General features: G+C 40.6%; 1 protein-coding gene and 1 long non-coding RNA gene across 2 annotated transcripts; both read left to right on the plus strand.

Annotated features, from left to right (window-relative positions):
• The first annotated feature begins 415 nt into the window (after positions 1-415).
• Positions 416-5,912, plus strand: LOC124692412 (AP-2 complex subunit mu). Its single transcript, XM_047225788.1, has 13 exons — positions 416-555; positions 1,959-2,136; positions 2,920-3,010; positions 3,103-3,197; positions 3,316-3,405; positions 3,697-3,745; positions 3,852-3,990; positions 4,137-4,253; positions 4,354-4,444; positions 4,524-4,666; positions 4,855-4,969; positions 5,296-5,340; positions 5,416-5,912. The coding sequence occupies exons 1-13, from the start codon at positions 473-475 to the stop codon at positions 5,494-5,496; spliced, it is 1,317 nt and encodes a 438-aa protein (XP_047081744.1). The 5' UTR covers positions 416-472; the 3' UTR covers positions 5,497-5,912.
• A 4,018-nt stretch (positions 5,913-9,930) lies between these two features.
• LOC124687341 lies at positions 9,931-11,073 on the plus strand. Its single transcript, XR_006998186.1, has 4 exons — positions 9,931-10,108; positions 10,286-10,338; positions 10,444-10,497; positions 10,929-11,073. It is a non-coding gene; the product is annotated as an uncharacterized LOC124687341 (long non-coding RNA).
• The last annotated feature ends 10,065 nt before the right edge of the window (positions 11,074-21,138 follow it).

The raw sequence follows: 21,138 nt of genomic DNA on the forward strand, positions 1-21,138 counted from the left end.
TGCTGTTAATATATCCCCTTGTGGAGAAAAAAAGTACCATGACAGAGTACACCAAGATACAGCGCAACAAGAACTCTTTTTTTTGAATCACGAAGTCTTTTATCTCTTTTTGAACAAAGCGCAACACGAAGTCAGTGAAGAACTGTCAACAAAATACCAAAAGTCAGTAAGTCACCAAGCGAAGGCAACAAGGCAAATACGGAAATACGCCAACCGGAAAGGGCCATTCTGGAAGATACACACGAAAAAGCGCTCCTGAACGGGGAAGACGACTTGGTGCTCGTGCTGCCTCCGAGCCGAGATCCAACCAAAACCTGCTTCCCGTCCATCCCATCTTCCTCACCGTCCGGCGAGCCCCCGGCACACCGGATCGCCCGCTACGACCGGTAGGCGGCGGCGCACCGTGGACCCGCGCGCCAGTTAAGCGGGGTGGTCCCAGGCGCTCGCGTGGCGAGCGGGCGACGAGGAGACGATGCCGGTGGCGGCGTCGGCCATCTACTTCCTCAACCTTCGCGGGGACGTCCTCATCAACCGCCTCTACCGCGACGATGTCGGGTGCGTACTGCCGTTCCCCCCTCCCCGCCTGTGGTGCCCCGGTTATGGAGCGCTAGATCTGAGGCCCTGAGGTTGAACATTTCCGGCCGTAGCTCGTAGCCATGTAGATCGCGGTGGTTAGCTCGTTGATTTCGATTCCTTTTTTTCTAGTGGCAAGTGAAATTCGGCGCCTTTTAGTTCAATTGATGGCCAATCTTCGGTAATTGACTTGTTGCGAGCTGAAATTGTCCCCTTTGCGTCGGTTGCGCCGTTCCCAAGTGCTTTTGTTTCGGAATGCGTGTTCCGTTCTCTGCCTTGAGGTTGTGGCTCCTACATGATTTCGGCGTGGAGTAGAGAGAATGCTCACTGACTAGGATATGCTGTCTAGTTTGTAGATTACAAAAAACAAGAGAATGTGTACTAGTTTTTTCACACTTCGAACTTGCAGTCGTGGCAAGTCGGGTACTTTTAGTTAAGAAAAACCACTGCATAGTTCATTTGATCTTTTCCAGTTGGTTTTGACAGGAGTGACTTCCTTCAGTACTCTAATAAGTCTTACTTCTAATCGCTGTGGAGATGTTGAAAGTAGTCAGTTCCTTCTCTAAGTCTTACTTCTAATGCAGCATCGGCAGCAAGACAGATCACTTTGAAATAGTAGCTATCTGACTGAAGTACTGAACTCAGCGATAAACATTAACTCTCAGATCGTAGATTGCTAATAGGCATTGAAAGGAACTGCAAAAGTTATTAAACATCAACAGTTTCCCATGAAAATACAGTTTTGTATGTGGTCCAGGCACCCTTAGCAATCATAAATAGAAATAATATTTTCTTCCATGCACGTTGATAGTAGAGAAAATATCATTCAGTTAACCCTGTGTGGTCGGGGCTCCATCTCATATAGGTTTTACACTGGTTTAATATTGAGCAAGCAGTATAGCAACTACCATTCCATCTGTTAGATTTATCTTCAATACCATAAGCATTATTTTATTAAGGTAAACTACTACGCCTTATGTTGATTAATGTAAGCATATAGTTTTTTAAGCTTTGCTGATAGACGTGGAATACATGTGTGAATTTAATGATGTTTGTTCTACCACGCCCTTACATATTTTCTCTTAGTCATACATTTACTCATTGTCGCTTACACAACCGACTCATTGTTCCAAAGGAATCACAAGAGGCTACTTGGGTCATTTCCTCTCATAACTTTTATCAGTAATCACCTCAATCTTTGTGCAAACTCAAACATCTGCCTTATTTGTCAAAGGAGGGAGTTCTAAGGATTCTATGTCAAATGCAAGTATAATATTCAATAAGAAACATTCCTGCATTTTGTTTTGCTTCTCTCGTCCCCTGGTTACCAGGTTGCGTGTAAATTTGGTGACTAAGTCCTATTGTGTTCATGTGTGGCAATGCAGGGGCAATATGGTTGATGCATTCAGGATGCACATTATGCAAACAAAAGAACTTGGTACATGCCCTGTTCGACAAATAGGAGGCTGTTCCTTCCTTTACATGAGGATCAGTAATGTTTATATTGTTATCGTGGTTAGCAGCAATGCTAATGTTTCTTGTGCTTTCAAGTTTGTTGTGGAGGTATGCACTTTCTGTTGTCTTATAAACACTCCTGAATAATTTATATATAACCGATACAGATCTTTTGTTCTCTAAAAAAAATGCAAAGGCTTTGCATTTCAATTCATTAGTAGAAAAAGAAGATGATCTTGATGAATATTATATAATCTGAACAAGTCAATGGATGTTTTATCTTTTTCCCTAAATAATGATTATCTCTGAACCTTATTTTTTAAGAGCAAAATAATGTATTAGTTAGTTCAGTAGCGAGATGATTTTCTGAAGCTACCTGTTTAGTTCTTGATTTGTTAAAACTGTAAGATACATCTCAATCCAAGAGGCTTAGATGATCATATCATTTAATGATGACATTGATGGTTGGCTTTGTTTGACAACTAGAATTTTCTATTGTGAAAGGATAGTTGACGATGATACATTAGGAACAGGAATTGCCAAACACAAAAGGGCGCAAACAGGTGCTCATAGGTAGTACTGAAAAGTAGAATTTTTCAATGCGTAGGTCGCGTAATGTTCCATGTCCATCACTGCTGGGAATAGATTGATCGTAATAACTGAATAACAGAACCCTTTGTGCTTTATATGATTTCCATAGGGCCTGTTTGGAAGAGGGGGATTGTGCTAGGAATTCCTTTAGCTTGTATGTTGGGCCAAGATGATTCAGTGGCGAAAATTTAGTTGCTAAGTCAATGCAGAGATCATACTTAATGTACACATCAGCCTCTAGTTTACTATGTCCTATCTCATTCGCCATTATTTCTGCTGAAGATTATTTAAAATTATCAGGCAGTGGCGCTCTTCAAGTCCTACTTTGGTGGGACTTTTGATGAAGATGCTATCAGAAATAACTTTGTGTTAATCTATGAACTTCTTGATGGTAAGGGCACATCTTGTTTATGGACTTTGATTGCTGCTTCAGTTTCCATCATGGACTGCCTTTGAACTATTGACTCTCTGCTAATTGTGCAGAGATTATGGACTTCGGTTATCCTCAGAATCTCTCACCTGAAATTTTGAAGTTATATATAACTCAAGAAGGTGTTAGGTCGCCATTTTCCTCCAAGGTCAGAGATATATGAAAATGAAGTAGTTGTATTGGGTATAAAAGCCCTTAATTATGTATAAATCACAATCGTGTCTATTGGGTATCTGAATCATGTTTCTTTTTCTCTGTACTGATAGCCTTCTGATAAGCCTGTTCCAAATGCCACCTTGCAAGTCACGGGTGCTGTTGGTTGGAGAAGAGAGGGCCTTGTGTACAAGAAGAATGAGGTACTTAATTAAACATGTAGGGAAGCTTCAGCTGCATTTCGGAAAAAAGCAGGGCCCTAACATATATAATAGTCCTAGCAGATCATGGGGTAATAGCAATGCCATTACTATGCATATTTTTCAAAATGCATCTCAGTTCTAATACATATTTTACATGTAGCAATATTCCTGTTAGAACAATGGCCCATACTTGTCTGTGTTTTCATTTCTTTTTTCCCTTCAATATCATCCCATTTTATACTTTCGTTTAGTACGTGAAGTAACAATAATGGAGTTCTTCTCTCATGTTAGGTTTTCTTGGACATTGTTGAGAGCGTAAACCTTCTTATGTCTTCTAAAGGTATTTTATGGACCATCAAATTTAAGTAATCTGCTTTGAGACTTCTGGTGTTTTTCTATTGGGATTTTTTGATATATATTGTGTATATCATCTTACATTTCTGCAGGGAGTGTTCTACGATGTGATGTTACAGGCAAGATTCTTATGAAGTGCTTCCTTTCTGGAATGCCTGATCTTAAGTTGGGATTAAATGATAAGATTGGACTTGAGAAGGAAGCCCAACTGAAGTCTAGGCCTTCAAAGAGGTATCATTTCATTGAATATTGAACACATGATGAAACTGTGCTCATATGAATTTATTGTTTTGCTGGTTAACATTGTTCAGTGGCTACCCAACTTTTGTCCTTTCCCTCAATTATCTCCTGATTGATTATATCCTGTCTCTCTACAGTGGGAAGACCATAGAACTCGATGATGTCACATTCCACCAGTGCGTCAACCTAACAAGATTTAATTCAGAGAAAACAGTCAGCTTTGTACCACCAGATGGTGAATTCGAATTGATGAAGTAACCTTTGGATCCCTATTTGTGCTTGTATTTTCAGTTATTATTTAACAAATGATAGTTCATTCTTTGGCTTGATTGTGATAGACATATTTTGTTCTAGATATCGAATCACAGAGGGCGTAAATCTTCCATTCCGGGTTCTGCCCACAATTAAGGAGTTGGGCCGGACACGCATGGAGATTAATGTGAAAGTGAGCAAACATATTTACATGGTGGCACCCTAAAACTTGTAGTTGTATTTCCTGACATGATGAACCATTTGTTACGCAGGTTAAGAGTGTTTTTGGTGCCAAGATGTTTGCACTTGGTGTTGTGGTCAAAGTCCCAGTTCCAAAGCAAACAGCAAAGACGAGTTTCCAAACAACATCTGGCAAAGCCAAATATAATGCTTCAATTGATTCCCTGGTGTGGAAGTAAGTGCAATTCCTTTGTCTAATATTTGCACTATACCAAAGTCAGTATGTGGTTGTATTGTGTGAGTTGTTCAGTATGCTGTAAGCAAAAACTACATAAATTATGCCCTGCCTCGCTTTTTGCAATGCTATATTATGGCATGTTCACATTGACCAACATGAACTCATGATACGCATCTCAACCACAGGATCAGGAAATTCCCTGGACAGACCGAGGCAACGATGAGTGCAGAAGTTGAGTTGATCTCTACGATGGGGGAAAAGAAGTTGGCGAACAGGCCACCGATTCAGATGGAATTCCAGGTTACAATCGTTAAGAATCTTATTGTTTCCTTATCAAGATGGCTATTAGCTTTCCTTTACTCCACCTTATTTATCTGCTCTGTATTTTTTGACTCTAAAGGATAATTTTAGCGCATAAGCCCATTATGTCAGAAAAAAAACTTGAGCATTCACAAGATAAATTGATACTTAAATAACTTGTTGACCTAGGAATATGTTTCATTTAGGTGGCTTCACTGTTTCTTATGAAAATATCTATTCATGCATTGTTAGCTGATACAATGTGCTATATGCTGTGCGCTCTATCCCTTCATATGTATGTGATATATGATATCTCTTTCATGTAGGTTCCGATGTTCACTGCTTCTGGTCTGCGTGTTCGGTTCCTCAAGGTATGTGCAGCAAGTGCTAATATGAAACATTGAATTATGTCTGATACTGAACACATCATTTGATGCATTTTTCAGGTGTGGGAGAAGAGTGGTTACAACACCGTTGAGTGGGTTCGCTACATCACGAGGGCTGGATCATACGAGATAAGGTGTTAGTGACCAACAAAATGTCATGGGCTCCTTATTTCATGGATTCCTGGAGGTCTTTTTTACGGCATCATGCATGATTGGAAAGAACGCAAATTACATATGACCCAAGTTCTCTGTAAGTTTGTAATTCAGCAAAGGGCAGATCATAGCAGACAGTTTCCCTATGTTCTTTATTTTATCTTAACATGGGATATGTATTCTTCCCCCGTATCCTGTTTGTGTGGTAGGGCATATTGTTATTGTATATTTGGTGGTAGCATTCATTCTCGTTGATCAATACACCATGTTGTCAGTTTGCGCTGATTTCTTCGTAGATGGATGTCAAATCGTTTGCAAAACGGTGTATACGAATATGCTGATATTGTTGTTGGCTTTGATGTGCCTGTGTTTGGTGTAAAGTGGTTATGATGTTCCATTGTTGAGATGTTTGTGCGAGGTTTCTGTGAATGCTGATTGATTTACATGCATCATAGAGCGAGTGGTTAAGGATACGGAGTCCTCATTTGGAGATACTTCATGTAGTTCACAAATAAGAATTCTTTGGGCATAGCTTCAGCCCAAAAGATTAAATCTCTGACTACAGACAGTGTTATACATATAGTATTGTATTTGATTTGTCTTGAAAGGATATACATGATCTTATAATTTGTTTGGGTTTATATTAGTGCTAGAAAATTAAACTTTGAAGACTTTGTCAACACCAGAGCATCACTTATTTTTTTACCTGATGGGTACGAGGTAAATGTTCCTCTTTAGATAAAAAGTTGGCTGCTATAAGGGAGATGATAGCTGAGTAGTATACACCAGGTAGCATCTTTTTATGCTCATTCTTGTTCTGCCAGGAGCTCAAACGTGCTAGATACTTATAATTATAGAATTATTTGAGTTTAAGCAGGAACTTGCAGCTTCAAATCTGGTGTGGTATCTCTCCATCCATTGGCATCATAATCTCTCAAACATAGAAAATTACTTTGCTCTAGTGCTCCCTTGGATTCTCCACATGTGTAACCTCAGTGGGAGAGTGATCCTCACCCTTGGTACATTGGTCATGAAATGGCCAATATCTTCCACCCTCTCTTCAAACAAAACAGCCATCGGTTGTATAATTCATGGCCTCCTTCACTTGATGAAATCGCTCAGCCTTGATTGTCTGATTCACCATAGGCTCCAGGGCATGGTTCACTCCTTGATTCATAATAAATACTCGTTAGACCTCACCAAACCTCTCATTGTGAGTAGCATTATGATCAAACTGCCAGGATCTCCCCAAAAGAAGATGATAAGTTTGTACTGGCACCACATCATAGAACATCTTTTGCACACAATTTCAAATTGAAAATGGCAACTTAATTACCATGATGCGTATTCTTGAGCATACCAACACCATGCAACCATTTTTACATGATATGGTTGGGACGGTCTCCCATGCACATGATAACTGCTAATTATGTTGTAATAGCTTCCTCCATCAGTGACCACCTTGTTGTTTTTGCCCTTATGTTGCAAATGGATTGGAACACACTTTGTCGCTAGCCTTTCTCAATAGCAAGGGTATCATCACGTGTCATTGCGAACCATGAGGTGAACACCGTCACCTCCATCTGAATTCATAGGTGTTTGAGCCTAGACTGTGTAGTGCTTTGCATCTTTCTTCTGAGTTTCAGATTTGTCACTTGAGTCATGGGTGTTCGGTGATGTAAGTATGTAACAATCTTTTGTGAGCAGCAACTGTTTTCACATTAGTACAATCTTTCTTGGAATGACCTCTACCCTTGCACGTATGACGAGGAATGTTACTAATGCGAGTGGTATGCGTGTAGGAAGATTCAACCTTTGATGCCATGTCTTCTGTTTCTGTTGTTTGAGGTCTAATCTGCAACAGTGCTTCACTCTACTTCCCTCTGAACTAAGCGTCTCCAGGTCCTCCGAACAAAAACAGCAAGGGCAATTCTCAAATGTTTTACAACCCAAATGACGACACATTTTGGGCAGAACTACGATACATGTGAACCTAGAAAGCATGACGCGATGAAGCCACAAGGATCCTATATGGACTAGTTGAATGCCCGTGCGTTGCTACGGATAATAGATAGTTTTCTTTTGCGAGAAAATAAAAAATTATTATTAGTCAAAGGAAAAATATATTTTCCTCCTTTATTTCTTGCAATTACCGCTATCCTTTAGAAGGTCCATGTCCATAGATAAAACATGTATTTATAAGGTCCATGTCCCTTGCTACCCGCCATGCGTCCCCTTTTATCTCTTCTCGACTTTTGCACGTTAATTTCAAATTCTCATTATTATTAGAAATAATGAAATGACACATATGAAAATAGCAACATGATACTTTGTCATTGTCCAGTAATCAAAACAATGTGCAGCTCACACCTTATTTGCATTTTTATCCAACGGTTGTTATTCACGTCTTTGAGGGGACATGAACGGAATGATTTGCATTGTTTTGAAAACAATTTCCAAATACGTCAGAATACTCAAGAATTGGTTGTCTTCATCAAAATGTCCCTTCCTGCCCGCCATGCGCCCCCTTTTAATTTTGTCATGCTCTGATATGGATCTCGATAGAATTCATCAAAATGAAATCCCCTTGATTAAGCCCCATATAGTGCTCTAATTTCCATGTCTATTGTTTAAGATATGCCAAAAAGGCATCGGGCTTTATCTGCATTGGGGGCAGCAGACCAGCTTATCATAGTCAGTGTTGTGAGCGAGCTTTTGCAAAGAGCTCTTAGTATAAGATGCACATCCTATACTAACATCCATGCATGCATGCAACAAGATGTTCAGCAAGTACAATGTCATCACACAAATATATTAAGAACTGTCTTTCTCTACAACCAAAAGGACCCTCCGTATCAAGATGATTTACAAATTGCCAATCCAAAGAAGGATACTTCCTAGATGCTGGTGAAGTGTCTTAATTCAGAATAAATATATGGCATACACAATACAAGAAAACACAATGTAATTCTGCAAATGATAACAAAATGAAATGCACTCAACCTAAAACTAAGGCATGCTACATACAAGATAAATGAACGTATAGTTCCAGAAGAAATTATAACTTTACGAATGCTTCAAATTATTTGATCCATTTGATGATTCAGATTTATTTTCTTGACCATCCGTCCTCTGCTTTCTCTAAAACAATTGCACAAAAGATTATTAGATCACAGGGTCCTAAAAAGGTAAAAATATAACATTAACATTTTTCTGTTCAATAGAGTAGTCAGCTCACCTCTTCTAGATTTTTACTATAAATTTCTTAATGATTCAGGGATGCTTACAGCTCAAACCCCATCAAAGAAACAAAACAAATTAGCAAAAAAGCTCGACATCTCCTTACACATGTCCGACGCATGCTAGCCTAATCTGATGGAGGTGCCCGGTCTGATTTCTTTGAGATGCGAGAGAAAAATGAATGTATAGTTCTAGGAGAAATTATAACTTTACGAATGCTTCAGATGATTTGATATGATTCAGAATTATTTTCTGGACCATCCCTCCTCTGCTCTCTCTAAAAAAATTGCACAAGAGATTATTAGATCATAGGGCTACCACAACTCCTACAAAGCAAGGGGCAACTGCTGACGCCAATTCCAAAAAACTAAATATTGCTGCAAGCAGGTAAAAGAAAATATAGAAAAACATGTACTATGCAAGCCGCTTCCCAAGAAAAAACACTATCCTGTCATAGTGTCATATATATATGCAATCAGTTAATAGTATCTGATATCTTGCTATCTAAGCAATTCGGAACAAAATAACCCAAACGTATATGCATATATGCAGTCAGATAGAAGCAAAGATTTAGACAGAAGTCTGATGAACCGCCCGAAAAAAAACAAATTAGAAGTCACCTAATGCGAGCCACGCCGCCTGGAGTTCTCCCATCCTGGACGCTCGCCCTGCACTGCACCTTATATTGCTAAGAAATCAGAGAGATAGATAGAAGGAAACAGAGCAGATGGAAAAGAAGTAGAGGCACAGTTCTATCGGCCACCGCCTGCCGGCAACCTCGGACAACTGCTACCTCGCTCGTACACGACAGTGCGTCCTCACTCCTCAGGTCGTTCGTCCGGCCCCCACCTCCTCGCCATCGGGTCAAGAGGCCGCGTCGCCGTCGGCCGAGATGCCCCACGCCCTGAAAATCTGCAATGCACGATTTGAGGAGCAGCCGCGTTTTCCGGATACATGCGTGTGCGCGGGGCACCGCCCCTGCATGAGCCCAGCACCCACCACACCATTTTGGAGTGCCCACGGTTGTCGCCGCCGCCGCGCCGAACAAGATAGTCAGGGTGCTGATGATGGGATGACAAGTGGTGGTAGTGGTAGGTCTGTAGGCGAGGCATGTGTCCTTGTTGAAGGGGAGAGACGGAAGAGAAGGGGACGACGTGGTAGCGCTGCGACAACGCCAATGCTCCAAAGTATCCTGTGCTATCTTGTATTGCTCGTGATGTGCTAGCTGTGCAAGCATCTACCGTGGCATCCGAATCAGCCTTTAGCATCGGTGGGAGAGTAGTTAGTGATTATAGGAGCAGGCTAAAAAGTGATACTGTTGAGGCTCTGATTTGCTTACAGGACTGGCTACGAGCTGCAGGTGAGTTATCCACGACTACTTTCCTTGCTTAGTTGCATCTATAGTACTCTGCTTTCCTTGCTTAGTTTTCCAATATTGTCAAAATGGCAGTTGTTGTAATGAAATGTTGCTTTGTTTTTAATATTGTCAAAATGGCAGTTGTTGTAATGAAATGTTGCTTTGTTTTTAATATTGTAGACCCTTCAGTGAACAAAACAACCACCACCGATGTTGACGATGAAGAGTGTCAGGTAACAACCTCCAATGTATCAATGAGCCTCTGACTTTTTTAAGAGCAAGATTTTGAAATGTATTATTGTGAGGTCTAAAACATGTGAGCTTTGCTCTATTTCCAGATTCTTGTGACAATGCCACCAAATCTTCAAGAATACATTCCAGACCATTAAAAGGTATTATTTACCATTTTACTCATTTAGTCATGGTGTAAATTTCTCTTGCAATCAAGGCTTGGATAGAAAACAAAGATATTTATGTTGCTCTATTTTGTACATGCATAATGAATTTTCTTATGTTTTGACCATGACTTCATAGCCATTAATTACTTAAACTTTTGAAGCACAGAACGATATGCCATGCTATTTCCTTCACAATATTATGCATCCAAACTAAAGAAGACTAGAAGAGGTGTTTGTACACCTAAGCGTCATGATTTTGTATAGATTCACATGATTTTGTATTGCTGGTAACAACCTCCAATGTATCAATGAACTGTGTTTTAACTGTTGACTGTCAATGCATTGCAAAAATACTGGGCGGGCCATGGCCCGGTTTAGCCCCTACTAAGATCCGCTAGTGGACTTAATGTTTCCTATTGTTTCAGGTTTCTTACAAGTAAAAGCAGTTGCTTCTCTAATAAATTAGGAAGCTGATGGTTGTTGAGTTTGCTGATCACTGTTGCAATATGGAGAAACTGCTTTTACTTGCTCATCAACTCGATGTATCTAGTTTTGGTAGCAATACGGGAGTTTATCAGACTTTCCATTCGGAGTAGCACACTCTAATAGAATTGCTAAATTATTTCAGCATGTAATACTGAACTTGGTATATACTCTGTTGGTCCATGGATTTTCTGGTCCAGAATTATCAATTGTATTCCTGTGCATAAAGACATTATATTGTCATCCATGCCTTCAAATTGCTGCTCTCTCCTGTAAAATTTCAGAGAGGCTGAATGGCTGATCACATGTTTTGTAATCTTATTCAGAAGGTTGGCAAGGTGGTGGATGCGTCCTTGTTAGCTTCTGATTATTAGATGGTTTGTGATTCAGGGTTAAGCTGTGTTAATCCTGTAGTGCTGATTCTAAACTAGCAGCTGCACATGCATATGCATGTACAAGGGAAGGAGGTTCCGCGTGAACAAGCAAAGTTTTGGTTGTCCACAAAACGTCCGCGAGGCCTGCTAATCCTGCTTAGCCTGCATGCATGACAGAAACAGGCGTGCATATCATCCGTGCGGCTAATGCAGGCAAACGCGGACACTCCGCGGACGTGTCCACTTGCAACCTGACCAAGGTGAGTGGCGGCGCCGGGCCGCGTGAGACACAAAGTAGGAGAGGGCATGGAAGGGAAGATGAACGCGTGAGGTTCTCATGGATGAGAGCTGAATTATCGGCGCCGCGTGAGATGGAAACGAAGGCGGGTGCCAAGGAGAGAGATCGAAACAAGGAAGGGCATCTCTTTAGTCGAGCGGAATAGGATCTGGAGAAAAAAGAATGACATAACAAGGCAAGGACTGCTGATTTGATTCCATCTGTCGCTAACGAGCGGGGGAACATATGGAGTACTACTAAAAACTCCATCGAATGGTGCACGTCGGTCCGACGTTTGAGGGGTGTTTGTAAGCCAACGGTCCAAATTTCTCCAATGTTTGATATCAAAATGACACCATTCCCAACTTTAATATAACGGATCTGCTAAACAACAGCTAGCTGTTTTGCAATTCGTCCACACACGTTTTTTGCGCCATTCGTTTGTCTTTGTGATTCGCGCTCGATCCTCCAGTGTAACTGCGTGTTTTGTTGGATTTTGTGGTGTCGGGCCAGCCGGGCATCAGACCCGAGCCCGTTTAGTGTTTTGTCGCCCGTTGTCGTCTTTTTCATTTCAAATTCTTTTTGGCCCTGGCCCTAGGTCTCACAGAGCGGTGTCAGCCTTGAGAATTAATTAACGAGAGACAGAGAAGAACGGGTGGTGGAAGAGAGGAGCGGTGCCTCCCATCGCCGTCAAGCTCGATCTATGGCGAGAACCAGAGATAGCGGGTGCAAGCGTGTTCGTCTCCGAGGGTATGTTTTTGGCACAGATTCTCCCGTTACTCCCTTGTCTCGTCGCGGATTTGGAGGTGGGATTTGGGGGTTGTGAGTGATTTGAGTTTCTGGGGGTCGTCGAGAATCAGGTAGGGGGCGCGATTCTTGTCTCGTCAGTACATGCTCAGTCTAGCCAGTGGGCGCGGGGCTTGCTCGAGCTCCGACAGGGAAAGCGGCTATTCGCGAGCGCGGAAAGCTCGGTCGCTGGTCGCGAGTCGATTACTCTTTCCTTGTTCCTCGGCTCATTTTGTGCTATGATTTCATCTTCTATTAGCTCGCATGTGTAATTGTTTCGTTCAGGCGCGGTCGCCTCTGAGTTCTATGAAATCAGTGACATATTTTTCTTCGGTTGGGGTAGCTTGTATTTTGATTGAGCGCTCCTGCTGTTGTATGGGAAGGTAGGTAGCACGCTCATGCAATCCTGCCCTCTTGTGTGTGGATGGAAGAGAAAGTAATAGTCAAGGGATTGTCCACTCGATTTTCATGTAAGGTTCTGAGAATTGTTTCTAGCGTAAGTTGTGATTGAAGCATACGCATCTTGTTAACTGGCGATGTGCTTAGGTTCTAGCATAAGTTGTGATTAAAGCACCTGCACCTGCACCTGCATCTTGTTTTAGTATCACTCTCATCCTTCTCATTTTAATTATATTTTATCACTTTTCCTTTCATTCTTCAGTTATTTAGTTTTACAGTTTAGTCTGTCATTATTTGTTTTTCAGATCATTGTTAGTCTCTTTCGTCAGCGTTTATTTTTAGTAAGTCATTCTTTATTTTTCATTTTTCATTTGATCTGTTTTCATTGTTAGTCATATTGTTAGTTATTTTGTATCATTCTTCATTTCATTCTTCACTTTTCTTCATTGATTTTGAGTCTATCAGTTGTCATTCTGTCCCTATGTCTCTGTTTATTGGGTTTTCAGTTCATTCTTAGTCTATTTCTAGAGCGTTGATTTTTAGTCAGTCATTTTTCATTTATGGTTTGATCTCTTTTCATTGTTAGTTAGTTTGTTAGTTATCTTGTATCACTCTTCATTTCCTTCTTCACTTTTCAGCATTGATTTTGAGTATGTCAGTTTTTATTCTCTATGTCAATCTTTCATCAGTCTTTCAATCTTTCTTTTGTTAGCCTCTTAATATTGATGATTTTAGCTTATCTTATTATTTATTATGGCAATCTTTCTTTCTCTAAGAATTGCATTTGTGCTCTCTTGTCCCTAGGTCTGTACTCTCTTGTCATTGTTAGTTTTCTTCAGCTTTGATTTTCAGTTTCAGCGACTTATTTGTCAATTCTCATTCTACCCTTAGGTCTATCTTTCATCACTGTTTCAATCTTTCTTTTGTTAGTATCTTAATATTGATGATTTTAGCTTATGTTAGTCTTTATTCTGTCAATCTTTCTTTCTCTAAGAATTCGATTTGTTTGGTGTTCACACATGATTTTCTCGAAAGGAGCCAGGTATCTCTTTCATTAGTCTCTGAAATTCCTTTCTCTTAATTCTTCAATCCCATGAAGTTGTGATTTCTCAAAAGGAGCCAGGTATTTCTTTCATTAGTATCTGTATTTTTGTTTCGTGTTCACGCATGATTTTCTCAAAAGGAGCAAGGTGGGTAAGACAAGGTAGGTGTAATAGCGACCATCACGCAATAGTCTCATCTGATGATTTGTTAATCTATTTTAACTTTTTTGAACGGGGCAAGGGGTGGGTAACTCTGCCTATGCCATTTTTGTCTTTTAGCAGGTTCATAATTTGGATAGCCGGTTCCAAGCCTGGAAAAAAGAGGAGGGACCACGCCTTTTTTTGAATGTTTTTATCTATGCTTGTGTGTCAGAGAATACTTATTCACCTCAAGATTTTTACCGTAGCGAACTTAAATATGTAATAGCATAACTCCTTTTTCCCATGTTTTCATAGCAGGAAAATAGAAACACGCAAATGATTACATATGTAGCAAAATGCAATGGATAAATAAAATGGCATTTACATTCATGTAGTCATTGTTCAACCCAGCTGAAGGTGAAGCCAGCCTGGAACATTTTTGTCATAAAAGAACCGTTATTTATTTATTTTTTATGTGAGAGCATTTTCAATTCTTCTTCTTCTTCTTCTTCTTCATCATTATGAGCCTTGATCATTGCATGTTGTTTATGCTGGAATACACCACTTTTACCCTGCAAAAATAGTGGTAGCTATTTTCAGTATAGCACACATATGTAAAACTTTTTTTATAATTGTTAGAATTATGGTCACTTGTATAATTAAACTGGAAGCTTAAAAGTTTACTTGACAGTAAGACTGACAACTACACACATCGAACACAATGGACTGGTATAAACTTTTTAGAACTTTTCTTTTGTGTCACATTGTTTTTGTAGGTTCTGTACAATCTTGTCATGCTTCTTAACTTTCGAATCCTCCTTTTTTTTGTTATCAGCGTATTTCCAAGGATATTGTGAAGGCATTGAACATTGCAAAGAGTGGTTGGGTGATTCTTGTGATGGGCGAGTGTGATAACTTCCAGGATGGAGAATACCGTATGACTATTGACGGTAGGATGCGTTTCAAGGCAGGGTCGAAGAAGTTCGTCAAGGACTATGATTTGAAGGCTGGGCTAGTTGTTCTGATCCTGTTCCACATGGAAGTAGGGGGTTATGTGAAGGTCTTGTTTGATGCTCTGTAGTCTCTCAATTGTTGGATGTTTGGAGAGTTCCAAATTATGTATTGTCTCTTTTTTTGAGGTCAACTTCTATATGTTTGGTCTTGTGTCTTTCTTTTGGTTCTTTGGATCTATGTACGTACCAAGACCATGGATAGTTCTAGACTGTATTTTGTCTCTTATTTTTGAACAATTGCTATTCCTTGATGTCAACTCTAACTTTTTCTCAAGAATGGTTGGACGAGCATGTGCTAAGCCCCCTAAGAATGATTATTTTACTTTGATCATATGTGTTAGTACGTACATATGTCAATCTTGGCTCTGTCCTGGGTCCTCCCTAATTTTGTTTTCGATTTTCCGGTACATGCGAGTCATCTGGTTTTAGGGGACAGGCAAGGGTTATCATCTACTGAATCTCATGAAAATCTTATTTCTGGCAGTGTTTTCGGTGAAAAAGACTGATCTGGAGAGTTGTTGTTTTCAGCTTGCCAGCAAGGTCAGCATCCAAGCCTAGGTTTCTCCCTTGTTTTTATTCTTCTCCTTCCTCCATGTTTTTCCTCCCCTAGCTGGATCTCATTTTTCCGTGTGTTTCTTTTGTGTTAGTTTGTTCCCCAAATGAGACGATCCCTTTGTTCTTGCTTTCTTTTTGGAAGAAGAAGATGGGCTACTATCAGAGGGGTAAAGAAAGGTATGAGGCTGAGGCCCGAAACAAGTGTTGTCCAGAAGGGGCCTTTCGTTTTGGGTTTTTTTGTCGTTTTGGGCTGGACCACACTGGAATACGCGACCCGTTAAGAGGCTGTGGCCCGAAACAAAATCACAGCACGGCCACGACCTGAGTTGGACGCGAATTTACTAAAATGACGTGTCAGTACCTTATTACTCCAAAAAACGTGTGTAAACGAATTGCAAAACAGCTGTATGTGAATTAGACAGTCCCTAATATAATAGGTTTAAAGATAAAGAAATAGATTGTTTCCTAATTAAGTTTTACAGTGATTAATTGATACTGTGAGTGCTAAAGATGGTTGTGAGATTGTTTCCTTATTAATTTGTAGCATGATTATTGTTTCCATAATTGTTCGTGGACTGTTGGATGTTAAGCGGAGGCCGCGAGATTAGATGTTCCCAATCTCGTTCACTAAACGCGTTGTATGACGTACGACCAACTCGAATATAATAGTAAAGATTAAGGAAATGCCCTTCAATCAACACCTGTTCAATTTAAGTTTGAAACAACCCTGTGACTCTAAACTTATAATAGTAAGGAGTACGGTGGCAAGCGCCGTGGGTTGCTGACGCATAGTTGCTCAAAGCTAGCTCAAATTTCAATCTTTTCCGTCATTTTTTGTTTCAGTAAATTTTCATTTGTGAGATGGAAAGCGGGCGACTTTGACACCCTACTAAGGAGTAAGGACCATACTATTTCAGTGTAAAAATACTCAAATTTAAGGATTAAGTCGTGAGACTTGGCCTGATTCTCCCACAGTTTGCGTGGGAACTTGCACAACTTTTGGCTCAAGACCTTGAATGTCACGAGTGTTTGTTCTGCATGCAAGTTGTATAGCATCATATCGTACCCTCAAACTTTCTTGGATTCTCCTCTTGTGTAACCTTTTTTTTTGACATAACAGTTTTCCATTAAGCTCAACAACATTTTACAGAGGTAAGCGTGCACAAGGCATCGTTGAAATGTGAAATTACATCTTTGAAAGTGCAAGCTGCATTTTCCTGTGTGCTAATGCATCTGATAGAGAAAGGTTTGTCTTGAATCCTAGTAGCAAGTTTTGCTTGGAAGTGAGCCTTGAAGTTCATACACCTGGTAATGTGAAATATTTTGTCTACGGAAGGAAGGCATGTGAAGAGAGTAGCAAGTTGTGGCCTAATCTGCCAATGACCTGGGTCTTCAATTATGTTACGGCTAGCTGCCTTCGCCAGGATATCACAGTCTGTGAAGAAGGTAACCTGTTGGAGTTGTAAGTGGTGAACCAGATTGGCTGCAAGAAGCAAGCCAAATGCCTCTGCCTGTAGCGCTGAAATGGCCAGAGCAGAAACAACTGAGATGAGGAGACGAGTACATTGGTGAGCACCTTCAAGTTGAATGATGATTCCAATCCCCGCCCGCGATGGAGGACTGTCATGATTATGTTGTTGCGTACATGCAGCATCTGTGAAGATCTTTGTGCCTGGGATGCTCCATGGATCAGCCACAGTTGTTCCTGGAGTAGGAATCACCTGAAGGTTATTTTGTAGATTCTGAGAGGTAGCTGCATCCATAAAACTAATTTGTTCTTGGATTGGGGAAGCTCGTTTGGGTATTTCCCTCTTCTGGACCAGAGCTTGTGGCTGGTTGTTCTTAGCCTGATCACCTAGTTTTGCTCCCTGGAGTATTGCCTGTATTGCAACAAATACCTGATAAGGTTTATAAGCTTTCCTGCAGAAAAGTTGTTCATTCCTTGCTTTCCAAAGGCACCATAAAAATGTATAGATATATTCAAGCGAAGCTGAAGGGTTACCAGAAGTGAGCAAGGCCTAAATAAAGTCTGGAACGTACCGATGATTTGAAGCAATCACTTCAGTCCTAATGTACCATGGGTGGCTGAACCAGGCTGCTTTAGAAAAAGGGCATAGAAAAAATAAATGCATTTCGTCCTCAATTGTTCCGCACCTGGAGCACTCCTCCCTGATGTGAATGGAGAACTTACCTGCCCTTTTTCCGGTGGGAAGTGCTCTTCTCAATAGTCTCCATGCAAAAGTTTGAACTCTTGGCACCATTGTCTTGCATTTCCAGACCTGTGAAAGTAGGTTTTTGATATGAACCGGCACTTCTTTTGGTCTTTGGTTGGCTAGGAGCACCAAGTGTGTCCTGCAATGGTAGTAAGCACTTTTTGCCGAGCACACACCTGCAGGAGTTAGTTTCCAACAAAGAGTATCTTGCCCATAAGCTAAGATGATAGGGGTTTGGATAATCTGATTAGCAGTTTGCGGAGTGAAGAGGCTTTGGATAAGAGGGATATTCCATGTTTTTTGGTTGGGTATCCATAGATCTTTTACAATAGCAGGGTAATTATATGGGTGTTCTTGGATAATAAGATTGTCATAAATGGTTTCCCAGCCCGAAAACCAAGGGGTACTGCAAATGGAAATACTTCCATCAAAGAGTTGATAAAAAGCAGCAGAGTTCAAAAGAGGCCTCACCTTGAGTATAGCTGTCCAGAAAGCAGACTTCGGAGTGTTTGGTTTTGCTCGCCAAATGGAGGAAGCGGGATGATATTTGGATTTCAGAATTTGTGCCAAATGATGTTGTGGATCATTTGCAAGTCTCCAAGCCGCCGTTAGGATGAGACCTTGGTTAATTGCCTGTAAATTTCTAATGCCCAGACCACCTTCTTTCTTTTGCATGCATATATCAGCCCATGCCCTAAGACATAAGCTTATTGTGGTAGACTCTTCCCTAACTCCAGTCCACCAGAAGTTCCTGATGATAGCTGTAAGTTTGGAGAGAAACTTTCTGGAGAAAAGTATGTTCGACATATAATATATAGGTATAGAAGAGAAGACTGATTTTATCAAAGTTAACCTTGCTGCATGGGACATTCTGTTGGCCTTGTAAGCACTTAATTTGCATTTGAATTTTTCATAAATAAAGTTGTAAGCTGCTGACCTGTCTTTTGATGGGAGGATTAGTGGATGACCTAAATGCATGGTGTTGCTATCAATGTCCTGAACCGGAAAGATTTTCTTTATGTCCTGCTTGACTTGCATGTTAACTTTTTTACTAAACATTATGGCAGATTTGCTCCAATTTGGAATTTGACCAGAGGCCTGACAAAACTGGTGAATGATATGTGAAATAGTCGTAGCTTCCTGTACATTCACCTTGCCACAAACAATAAGATCATCTGGAAACATCAATGAGTGTATTGGAGGACAATTTGGATCAAAAGATATACCTGTGAAGTGATTGGCTTGTAAAGCTTCTTGGAGCGCCAATGAAAGTTCATTGACTGCAAGGACAAAAAGAGAAGGAGACAGGGGGCAACCTTGTCGAATACCTCTACTGCTACTAAACCGAGCATAAGATTGACCATTAATTATAACAGAAAAAGATGGTGTAGCAATACAGGCATGGACCAAATTTATAAAGTGGCGATGAAGCCCTTTACGCTCTAGAGCAGCAAGAATGAAGTGCCATTCCACCCTGTCAAAAGCTTTTGCCAAATCTATCTTTATCATAAAATCATGACTATTCCACGAATTAAGATTAAATGAGTGAGTAATTTCCTGAGCAATGATGATGTTATTGCTAATGCGTCTACCTTCGATAAAAGCTTGTTGTGTAGGGTGGATATAATCAGGAAGATGCATTTTCAGGCGATTAGCAAGAGACTTGCAGATGATCTTATAAATGACATTGCATAGGCTAATTGGTCTAAAATCAGCAGGTAGGTGACAAGCTACCTTCTTTGGAACGAGAGCAATATGAGTATCATTAAGATGAGGAGGAAGTATACCTGTTTGGTAGAAGTTCTGAATCAACATTGTAGCATCATCTCCAATCCAATCCTAGGCTGAGAGGTAGAAAGAAACGTTAAACCCATCCGGTCCGGGAGACGCATTCTTTTTCATTGACCTTAGGATTTGCCAAATTTCTTGTTTGTCTGGAATTGAGTATGTGAAGTCGTCCTCTGAATCTAGGGGTGGACTTGTATTTGGGGAAAACCTGTCACTGTTAGCACTAGTAGATCTAAAAATGTTTCGAAAATATGACACAAATTGGTTTGCAATGTCATCTGGGTCATGGTAAGTATTCCCCCGCTCATCCTTAATCGAAGAGATGCGATTTCTTCTCCTGCGCCTAAGAACAGCATTATGAAAGAAGGAGGTGTTTCTATCCCCATGGGTAGCCCAATGTTTTTTTGCTCTTTGTCTATAAAATTCAGTTAATTTGCTCATGTTTTCTTCATATTTGGCCATGAGGTTTGCCTCAAGGGAGTGGTTTCGTACCTGGACCGGCTGCATTTGAATGTTGTTGATCTGATCTTGAATGGTATCCAATTGTTGGCTGAGAGGTTTCTTTTTCTTGCACCACCGTTTGAGGGTTCCTGCAAGGTTAGTGGTTCGAGCATGGAAAGGCCTATTGGCCGACGATAACCAAGCAGATTTTGCAATTATTTGAAAATCCTCTTCCATAGCCCACCAATTTTCGAACTTGAAACTGAGTTTTGGCTTTCTAAATTGAGATTCTGTAGATATAAGAATTGGTGCATGATCACCGAACATAATAGGAAGATTAAAAACATTTGTATTCGGGAACAAATTGCACCACTCAGCATTTGCCAAACCGCGATCTAGTCTTTCAAACACGGGTGTTGAGGAAAAGCGTTTATTTGTCCAGGTATAAGCTGGACCGCTAAAGCCAAGATCAAAAAGACCACATTGCTTGACATACGAGTTGAAAGCACGCATATGATATTTATTTGCATTACTGGAAGTAGAGTCTGCATCAGACATGATATTATTGAGGTCTCCTAAACAAACTACTGGTTTGCCAAGATTATCATGCACAAAAGTAGAAATATGGTCCCAAATCGCCTTAGTCTCACGATGATGAGGGTCCCCATACACACAAACCAGTATAAAATCCACACTCGAAGCAATATGAACAACCAAAGCTAAAATCAGATAAAAGCTAGAGAACTTGATAGTGACTTGAACTTCATCGTTCCACAAGAGCCAAAGGCCTCCCGAGAGCCCAACAGAAGGAACAACAAGCTATCGGCTAAATTAAAGCGATTGTTCAGGTGTGTAGAGTTGTATTTAGAGGTTCTAATCTCAGAAATAAAGGTTACCTGTGCCTTCGTGGAGTACATTAATTTTGCTAGGTAGCCCATTTTATTTGACGTGTCGAGGTTTCTACCTGGGCCTTGGCAGTTCCATCCAATAAATTTCATGATGTCTGCGGAGCTGGGGTTGCTTGATACTGAAGCGCGGTGCGGCTGTCAGCGGTCCTGTGCTGATTTTGAGCTTGAATCCGATGCGCTTCTTCAGTTGTGTGTGCAGTTCCTCTGGATTCAG

Source organism: Lolium rigidum, chromosome 2 (assembly GCF_022539505.1).
Source record: "Lolium rigidum isolate FL_2022 chromosome 2, APGP_CSIRO_Lrig_0.1, whole genome shotgun sequence".
NCBI classification, from domain to species: Eukaryota; Viridiplantae; Streptophyta; class Magnoliopsida; order Poales; family Poaceae; genus Lolium; species Lolium rigidum.

Coding starts and splice junctions, on each gene's coding strand:
- LOC124692412 (XM_047225788.1), top strand. CDS start 473: ATGCCGGTGGCGGCGTCGGCCATCTACTTCCTCAACCTTCGCGGGGAC. Junction 3,746..3,851: donor CCTTCTTATGTCTTCTAAAG/GTATTTTATGGA, acceptor ACATTTCTGCAG/GGAGTGTTCTACGATGTGAT. Junction 3,991..4,136: donor AAGTCTAGGCCTTCAAAGAG/GTATCATTTCAT, acceptor GTCTCTCTACAG/TGGGAAGACCATAGAACTCG.